Genomic DNA, 10,118 nt, shown 5'->3' with positions numbered 1-10,118 from the left:
CTCCATACAAATTTAGATTACCATTATCTATAAAGTTCTTTTTGTTTAGAAGTTTGTGAAAATAAATGGCATGGCAGGATTCAGGAAGACAACAAGTACGTCCTGGCTTCTGAATTCTACAATAGAGGCACGTGTGTTGAGCCCTTCCAGATTTACAGATGAACGCCTTCACAGAGTTTATTTGCAGGCCGGCGTCAGCGCACAACAATGAAGCCGTCGTTTTTTCCTAAATTTCCACCTACTCATTCCATTTTTTTTTTAATGATGATATTTATGTTGTTTAAATTACTAAAGATACAATTAATAATGTTGATATAGCTTTTTTTTAACAAATACATTTTAAACACTTATATATAAAGAGACGAGAGCATTTTAAAAGTGCATCCGAAAAAGACAAAGAATCAGATTCTTTCTCTCTTTTATTTTTTGCTTTCTTTGGAGGGGAGGAGATTAAAATAACGATGGCCCATTTTCTTCCTTCTTTTTCTCTTGTTTTTTTGCCCTTTTGTTTGGCGGAAGGTTCTCTCTGCATAAGATTTCTTTCGCTTCCTACCCCAAATCCAGAATGGGAAGAATAGTTTGGGCAGGGTGCAAGGAGAACAATTCTGAAATTGTAACAGTATGGAAAATAGCACGCGTACAACTAGTGAAATCTAGATTACAATACTATCATTGCTAATCACTAGGCAACTCCGTCTTCTGAAGCGGAGTTTAGGGTAGGAAATTACAGATCAGCTGCTTTGCATCCCGAAGTAATTGCTGTTGCCAACTGAGAGCCCACCTTTGTTGTGTCCCTATCATACGAAATATTCACAACTTCAGAAATATTCTATATAAAAGCACTCCAACTACAGTTATAGAAATCTCCTCTTCTTTTCTTTGCGCATGTTCTCATCATTTCTCTACCCATATCTAAGGAATATAGAAAAGAAATCTGCATGAATGCACAGGGTGGCTCCACTTAAAGTTCACGTTAGTAGCTTTATTCTTGCCCAACGTAGGCATTCTCGGTCAGATATAAATGGTTATCCAGGACTTGTGTTTGAGCAGTTTACCTGCATAGAAAAATCCGGGAAGATCCTTTTCCCATTTGTCAATTGCTTCTAGAAACTGACCCGAGTTATGCCCATATAAAGGAAATGCTTTGCTCCAATAGAAATGGCTGCCATTTAGCATAATTAGAGTCATAAGAACAGTTAGACAGGCGTAGAGGAAGTAGCAGAGACGTTGCTAAGAACAAGAACTACGGGAAAAAGAAATTAATGCCGTACTTGACAAAAGTGGGTTCCCCCTCTGCTCCCAACAACTTTCTCAAGTCAGAGGTAACAACCTGCTTTAGCTCATCACTGCAGCAAAGCAAACAAGCCAGTGGTTAAAGAAAAGGACAGAGAAAACATGAGAGGAATATGTCTCGTTTCACAAGGTATCCAGGGAAGCCACTCCCTCAGTTCTGCTATAAGAATTTCAAATTACATAATCCTCCTTTCTGTTCCAAAAAATTACATTCTCCTTCCCCGAAAACAAAAGATTGGCTACATTGTATAACAAAAGATGAGTTGCAATTACAATAATTTTAACCAAACGGCTCGCATTTTTCACTTATATTATATACAATCTTTTAGATATGCAAATGATCAACATTAACAAATCAAATTCTTGAATTTAGGGAAAAAATCAGCACAAAATAAATGAAAATTCTAAAAATAATTTGTCATAAGTTTCATTTTTCTGTAAAAGAAAATCTGATTGCTGAGGGTATTTTGGTGATGTTCTGACTTCAAAGTAGGTTTGTGTATATTTTCATAGTAGAAGAAAACGTTGTGTCACTTAGGCATGTTTATCCAAATATGCACAAGTAAAACTGCAGTAAAATTACGTTGAAGCATGTGCCAGTTCCCTGTTTCGACTTCCCCCAATGAAGGTTGTATAAAGATATAAATTACTGGGTGCACGATCAGGAAACATCATGGAGGAAAATAGTGTGCCTGAAGAGCATGATGCATTGAGCAGCTACATCAGAAAATAATTTGAAGTTATTTCTACTTTATTGGAAAATAGACTTAAGATGCGTTACCAAGGGTTTTTAAACCATGTTGTTGCTCATTAGAAGGAACAAGAACTCCAAAGCCCTCCAGGGGTCTCTTAACGTTCTCCTTCTTAAAGGTGGTAATTATGACAGATAGCGGCATATAGGTGACCTGCAATATGAAACACCATTGGAAAAACCATGACTAACAAAAGGCACAATATAATCAGCCAATTTTGATGGACACATTCTCTTAGGGTGAGGGCTGCCAAACTCCAAATCATGCTCAAAGAAGCTTCCACATTCACAAACTGCTTACAAAGCAGCAAAGCCGTAAGCTTTCTTTGAAAACTCTTTAAAGGAGAAATTATGCCAGCGGAAGAGAAGAAATCACCAAGCGTATGTCAAAATTAATGAGTGAAGTACATTAAAAAAAAAAAGTGTTGAGTTGAAATGAAGTATACCTCAGGAAGAAAATCAAGTGAAAAGGGGTTTCCCCTGTTTGTAATCTTCATATCTTTGAAATTAGATAGAGGAGCCTATGGCAATACAAACCAATGTCAGAAATTGATTTTCAAGAAACAGTTTGCGGTGAGCATGAACCCATAAGAAAAATGAAAGGTTAGAATAAACTTATAAACTTAAGTAGCCGTGGAACAAGGTCCTTATCCCATTTCTAGAAAAGGAAAACAGAGCCACAAGAACTGATGACCAAATACCGCCGCTTAGAAGTCACAGGAGATTATAGTCACAAATTGCTGCGAGTTTTTAAATCAATATTAGACTTCAGATCCCATTAAATGAGATTCCCATAGATATACACCATGGTTTTGGTAAAGTTCACAAGAATACCATAATACAAATTATACTTTATTTCAAGCAATGAGAAATATCATTTCCAATACTCTATACTCTAAAAGATCCCCACTCTCAGTAAAATCAAACGGCACAAACAATTTAACCAATGACACAGACACGTAAGGTATTCCAGGTTCAACGGTCAATGAGTAGTATGCAACAACTTGAGGCGTGTTAAACTAAAATGTTTAATTGATTATCCCAGAATAAGCTGCAGTTTTTTTCTCTTCTCTCTCTCTCTCTCTCTGTGGGTTTTTGGGGGGGGGGTTAGTTTTGTCCTAGTTTAGACTTTTCTTAACAGTTGCAGCATCATCACACATTCACATCATTTCCTGTCCCCTGTTGTGTGTGTTCGTTTTTACTGGATGTAACCCCCCCCAAAAAAGAAAAGAAAAGAAAAGAAAAAGACATCATTACCCATCCATGTCATCTCCTAGTTTACCTTTAATGTTGTACTCACAACCTTTTAATCATGTTAATAGACATTTACGCATAATGTGCAATATCTATTTTATAAAGGATGGGGAAAGGGATAAATACGGAAAACATACTAACCGTCATGATTACAGCATCTACAACGTGTGTGTCCTGATTAGAAGAACAAGTGATTGACCACTTGTCTGATGAGGAACTTCCGCCATGACAGTAAGATAATGACAAAACCTCTGTATTCAATTTCAGGTTATCTTTGCCAAGCTCTTTCGACAGTGTATTAGTCAGAGTCTGCACTGGATACATCACAGAATTCATATGCAAGGTGATGCATTAGGGGTATAAATAACAAGTTCATACAGCCAATGTACCCACATCAGGACTAAAATCCAGGTATGTTAAGAGCAAACTTGCACAAAGATTCAATACCTGCATGCCACCATAGAAAGAAAACGAACCCCGCTTAGGTTTCTTGTTTCCCAATGCACCCTTAGTTCCTCCAGTTTTTTCCTTTTTGACAAACAACTTCGATTGCAAAGCCCCAGCTATAAGAGAGCCAAACCTAGGACACAGGAATTCCTATCAAGACCAAATTTATTTCATTCCCAAAAGTTTCACGCAGCTCCAATGCTCAAATTTCAACCACTTATAACTGTAAGGCTTTGGTATACGCACAGACATACGATGATGCAATTTTGTGAAACTTAACAAATAATCTTGCCGATTATAATACAAAGTTCAATTAGAGAAAAATTGTTTTAAGAAAAATTTCAAGTATTACCATCGAAATTTATTACCAGCACTAGTTGCAAAGCATTACCTTTTCTCTAAGTTCCATAGCTCTGGAAAAGAATAGTGCATCTGATTGAAGTACAAGAAAGAAAATAATCAAAGACAAGATCCAGGCAATTAGAACTTCGAAGAACTAATTAGCACTAACAGTTTCAAATCACAACTGAAGTATATGCCAAATTCCAAAACTGATACAATTAACGTTAAAGCACAGCCAATTTAAGAGATTCTTGTGACTGGGAGCTCAGAGTAGGCACTAAACGGCTCAGCAACAACAAAGTGCAAGAGATAGAAGAACAAAATACATATAGGTTTGAACACATAATCTTGGAAACCAGTTTGGGTTCAAGTACTGTTCAGATGACAGCCAACTTTTTAAAAAAATTGAAGTGATTGTGAAATCATAATTTGTCAAAGCTAGTGCTACAGAACCCAATTGATTCTTTCTTGGACTTCAGCAAGCACAACGCAAGATGTCATGAATTTTCAGATTTTATCGTGTCCCACAAGATAAATGCAGCAAGTTTAACAGAAAAGCTTTGGTGGACTTTGATCACAATATGTTACGTTCTTAAAGCAGAGTTTATCTTAAATCAGTCAGCACTAAAAGTAATTCCCTTTTCAGTATATATTTTTCTGGGTAAAGTAATAGTTCAGATCATGATGGAAATATTGGAACAATTATCCACTTAACCAATATTGATCTTAACAAGCAAATTGAATGCACAAAATACTATAGAAGTATTTGAAAACAGAGAGTACTACTCACAGAAAGAGATTCGGGATCTCCAGCACTTGTACCCGCAACAAAAGGATCAATAAGATAGTCCACAACCTTCAAATTAATAATGATGTTTATTATATATAAATAAAATTTCTATTCCAAGGATTCCTTTTTAGACTCTGCTGCAAGAAGGATGTTCTGTGCTGTATCAACAACGTTGATCATGAACAGAGATTTCAAATGAGTCGGTATTACAATATGACATGTACCTCTTTACCAAAATGACGCTGAAAGAAACTGCCAACACTGCCAGAAAGAAAACATCAACATGCTAAGGATGCTGTTCTTGTCATACAATTTTATTTTTTTTTTAAAAAAAAAAAGCCGCAAAATTCTTTAGATATATGATTCCATTAAAGGAGGTTTACCATACCTTTCTTCTGCATGTTCACCATGCACATTAGCTGGATCATTCTTTTTCCACATGAATGGTTCAAAAATGACCTGGAACTGCAAAGAAAGAAAGTGGGAAAACTTTTACCGGTAATCTAGATAAATGAAGACTTCTCTGTGATATGTTTTGAACAGGTAACAAACATCACTAAAAAAACAAAAGAAAAGAAAAGAAAAAAAGGATGTAACAAAGGCAACAAGATCTGAAGTGACAGAAAAACATTTTTTTCCCCTGAAACAAACCTTTGATTGTGAAGAAAGGAGTTTGCTTGTAAGCAGTGCAACAGGATTTGTTGGTACCTGATGTAACACAGGCAATAATTACTGCTGAACAAAAATTGCTATAATTGTAAGGAATAGAAATCTAAGAAGACCAAACATTCAAAAGCAGGGAAACAACAACTGTTACAAAACCTATATAACCAAAACATACCAAAAGGGGTCTGCCATTTCGCACAATATAGCGCTTATGCTGTGAAATTGGCTGTGACAGTAAACAGAATCCTAATCAGTCCAGGATATCACAGTAAAACCAAAATTAAAGTACAGCCTCCCAATAGATCAACCATTACTATTCTCAAACTTTCAGCTTCCACAACAAAATTTTGGTAAACATTACAATTAAAGGCGCCCAGGACTCTCAAGCTAAATATTTTGAAGTATTGGACATTAAATACAAGAACAACAAAAATAAACCCTATCCCACTAAGTGAAATCAGCTACATGAATTGCATAATATCATGATGCTCTATCAACAATTAACTGTTAAAAAATATCATTCATCATGAGATCCCGTCCAATAATTGCCTTAAGAGATATTAAATGAAAACAGAAAGCTTTCTGGTATCTGATAGCATGGTCTTGGATAAATAGCAATCTAGTTAATTAATAGATCCTTACAAATTGCTGCTTTTCTTCAAGCGCAAGATCATTGATCAAAGCTTTAGCCTCCATTTCACTCTCAGTCTGCACCAATGAACGAAACTTAAGAGCAAACATCATGCAGCATTGACTGTTAACAATTTATAGCAAGAATGTCCATTAGAAGCAAGTGTGGAACAAATTCAAATTTTTATGGAACAGTCTCCTCAAGAGTAGAAGAACTTCAGACTATGGTGCACATCGATAACTGATAATGAAATTAACAATGGTTTAATATTTCACGGAGTATATGTCCTTAGGCAATGATCCATACATAAGTAACAAACCAGACCATTAGTCATTTTCATAAATTGCTGTCCATTTACAAATTCATATCTAAAGTACACTCAGCATTTTAAAGGACGTAAATCCAATTGCAACAGGTAAATTTACCATTGTATTTGCTCCCTCATCCCAAATTAGGCCATCCTGTGAAACGCTTCTTAACTTCCCTCCAGCTCTTTCTTGAGCTTCAAATACAGTGACATCCAGCCCATGTGATTTTAATTTGTAAGCCGCTGCAAGCCCACTTGGCATCACAGAACAAAATTAGCCATAGTTATGTCCATAAATGTTCAAAATATCAGATAAATAAATGCCTGAGGAAAAATGGTATGATACAGTTGATCATATTAATTTATCCAAATTGGAAAGGTGAAACAGCTCCGAAGCTCTAGAAATTGGTTCATATGATTCGATATAATATGCCATTATGCTACAAAGGTGATGCTATAGTTTCCCTTCTCATACTTTTAATCCATCACCGCTAGGAATCTGTTAATCAAGGAAGGTCATATCCTCATGTACATATAGGTTCTTAGTCAATTCTGCCTGATTTGATCCAAGGGACACTTGCTTGGCCTGTGTCTGATCATTTCCTTCTTCTCCTAAAGTCCAATGGGGCTAAGTAGGGGCCAACTCCTTTCCGGTTTGAGAATAAGAAGCCTCATTATCATTCCTTCTTTAATCAAGACAACTAGACAATTTATGAAGTGAGCTTTGAACTAGAAAAAGATTTAAGCCAAATTACCTTACCCCAGCTCCAACAACAGCGACTCTTTTCACAGATCCTGCAAAGCCACATGACGACAAGATATGACCATCTGTATCGATCATGAAGTAATTTTTTCCTACTTCCATAGACTATAGGATTTCTTTAATTGTAAAAAGAACCTCAAAATTCAAACAGTGCCACAATATGGGTCTAGAGCCAACTGCCTGAGCTAAATTCCGAGCCATAAATTTGAAATCTAAACCGATGCAAGGTAAATTTTGGAAAACATCTTGCCAAGCATCAATTTCAAAGTCATAAATCTTGAACTGTCGAACATTGTCTGAATTATCCTTAGTTGACTAAGAAACTAAACAGAATGTGAACCTGAATACATTTGATAGTAAACATGACTTCGGGATAAATTGACTGAGCATGAATGTTTAAAATAGAAAATAACTTACTTGACTTGTCATCTTTTGCAGTGGAGGCCATTTCTGTGTTTCTTCGTCGCGGGTCTGAGCCGCTGACACAGGAAGGCTGATATGGAGTCAATTTAGGCGGGGTTTGGTGGTGGGGGATGCGGGAAACACTTGACGAGGCGCCCAAAACCATGTCGCTTTCAGTCGCCCACCATTTTTATCCAACTTCTCGTTTGCAGTCTAGATTCTCATTTCGCTGTTAATTAAGCGAACGTAAATTATGACTAGATTCATGTTTAGAGAGAAATAAAACATGTAATAAAAATAATAATTACGAGATTTAAACTCCTATATAGTTATTGAAGGTCAAATGCACGAATGACTGTAAAAATATAGTCATTGATATCGATGTATATCTACATTCTCATATGAAGCCGATGCATTTGATTTGCCCATGGTCGCGCTCAATTTTTCATTCAGTGGATGCGAGAAATAACTTCAGACAAAATCATATTTAGGAAATGTTTGGATAAAAATAAAACTATGATTTTAGAAGTATTTTTACGATATACGAAATAAATATATAAATGAATCTGTCTTGATTTATGAAAAAATACTTCTGAAAAGTGATTATGGGGCGTTCCAAACACCTTTTAATTCCGTATTTTTTACCTTTCTATAAAACCAGTAGTATCCATTGGACATTAAAAAAAATTTTGGACAAATCATTCCCTCTTTTATGCATTAACTTGACAGACTGTGGGTGTATTTGCGTTTTTATGTTAGGAAAAGAAGAATTCGTGTTTTACATGAAATATGATCCAAGTCACACCTTGACAGGTGAATAATAAGTTTATCATGAATTTGATGTCATATTATGTATAAGGGTAAATAATTAATAACTCGTGTGGATCGCAACGCAGGTCATCGCAACTTTGTACATGCAATATTTTTGACGTCAGAGTTTACTTTGATTTAGGATCAAAACTCATAATTTAAAATTTAAAAAACTAAAATTAAAATTAATGTAAATGTATTAAACAAAAGATTGTATTAATCCTATACAATCGCAGCCTGCTTTTTAATTAAAGGGTAAAAAAGACATCCACTTTTATGACAAGGGAAGAAACAGATGTTGGAGGTAAGGAATTAAAAGAAAAATTGTAAATTAAAACCTTGTACTATTTCCATTTATATTAATATAAGACTCAATTAATTAATATTTTTTTGTCAAAGACTCAGTTAATTAATCTAAAAAAATTAAGAAATTTACTAAATTATTTTAAACTATTTGTATTTATCTTTTTTTCTTCAAACTAATTTGTCTCATTTATAAATTAATATATAATATAATGATTTACATAAATCTTTTAAAGATATCATATAACATATGCTATAATTAAATAGTTTAATAATTTTTTTAAATTTTTTGAATTACTTGATTGAGTTTTATATTAAGTACTAGACGAAATAACTCTTGAGATGCATTTAAAGCCGAAATGCTAGTTTGACGAGAAAGAAAAACCAAAACGCATATGTAAATCCGCTAGTTCTTCAAAATTAATATATGAATGTAAGGATGTTGTTTAATGTTTTTTAATCATCGCTAGAGGTCACATTAGATGCTGTCATATAACTACTCATTAATAAAAAAAATTCTTAACATATATAATTATCATAAAAATTATTTGCAGGTAAAATAAATAAATATTATGAATTAAAGTTTTATATTTAGAATCAAATTGAATTTTTATTTGTATTAAAAACAGAAGGTAGCATTTTTTCTTTTACAGAAAATTTTGGGTAGTGTTTTGTAAGCATGCGTATATAGAGGAAGCAAGAAGCTTTGTTGAAACAAAAAAATTAAATGGCCAATCTTGCAAGATAATTTCATCCACGTAATAAAGTTTAATTTTTCAGACATAGCTAACCTTTGTTTTCGCCGGGGACAGAGCCAACCATTGAAAATCGTAATTTAACGAAAGAGAAGTTTTCTTTCTCGTGACAAGGATATTTTGGGGTCCGCGATTTCATTAATAAATGCTAATTTTTCTCTCACAACCTTTTCTTTTTGGGACAATGACAAAAAAAAACTGAAAATTGATAAATCTCCAATTAGGTTTGGTAACAATATTTTATTTAGTGCTGATAACACTAAATTTGTAAATGATCATAAATTTTCATTAACATTTACAAATTTTCAGTTGTTTTTTGTCATTTTTTCTTTCTTTTTCCAGTAAAAAATGTTTAAACATTCGTTTGTCGTCAAATATGAGTAATAACTTCCACGAACGTTTAGTGTTGTATTTACAGAAATATCTCTTGCCATCGTCCAGCACCCTATGGAGTGTTTGAGAAGTCCCACAAATACTTTTAAAATATGATTTTACATAAATCAGGACAACATTTTTATCACATGCTTATCTCAAATTCTATAAAATTATTTTTAAAATTGTATTTTTATTTTTATCCAACCATCTCAAAACTTTTGTACGCATT

The 10,118-nt window shown here is 34.2% G+C and overlaps 1 protein-coding gene across 1 annotated transcript; it reads right to left on the bottom strand.

Annotated features, from left to right (window-relative positions):
* Positions 1 to 724: 724 nt before the first annotated feature.
* LOC114729001 (protoporphyrinogen oxidase, mitochondrial-like) lies at positions 725 to 7,874 on the bottom strand. Its single transcript, XM_028915943.1, has 18 exons — positions 7,662 to 7,874; positions 7,237 to 7,276; positions 6,600 to 6,735; positions 6,186 to 6,251; positions 5,719 to 5,769; positions 5,529 to 5,585; positions 5,266 to 5,342; positions 5,102 to 5,138; positions 4,878 to 4,943; positions 4,137 to 4,177; positions 3,746 to 3,878; positions 3,440 to 3,607; positions 2,491 to 2,565; positions 2,075 to 2,198; positions 1,877 to 1,985; positions 1,272 to 1,346; positions 1,056 to 1,162; positions 725 to 816 (listed from the first exon to the last, which is right to left on the bottom strand). The coding sequence occupies exons 1-18, from the start codon at positions 7,810 to 7,812 to the stop codon at positions 725 to 727; spliced, it is 1,605 nt and encodes a 534-aa protein (XP_028771776.1). The 5' UTR covers positions 7,813 to 7,874.
* Between the last annotated feature and the right edge of the window lie 2,244 nt (positions 7,875 to 10,118).

The sequence above is a fragment of the Neltuma alba genome, unplaced genomic scaffold, assembly GCF_004799145.2.
Source record: "Neltuma alba isolate B1F8T4 unplaced genomic scaffold, ASM479914v2 tig00012589_pilon, whole genome shotgun sequence".
NCBI lineage: Eukaryota > Viridiplantae > Streptophyta > Magnoliopsida > Fabales > Fabaceae > Neltuma > Neltuma alba.
Note: the sequence above shows the minus strand (reverse complement) of the source record. Positions and strands in the feature narration are given on the sequence as shown.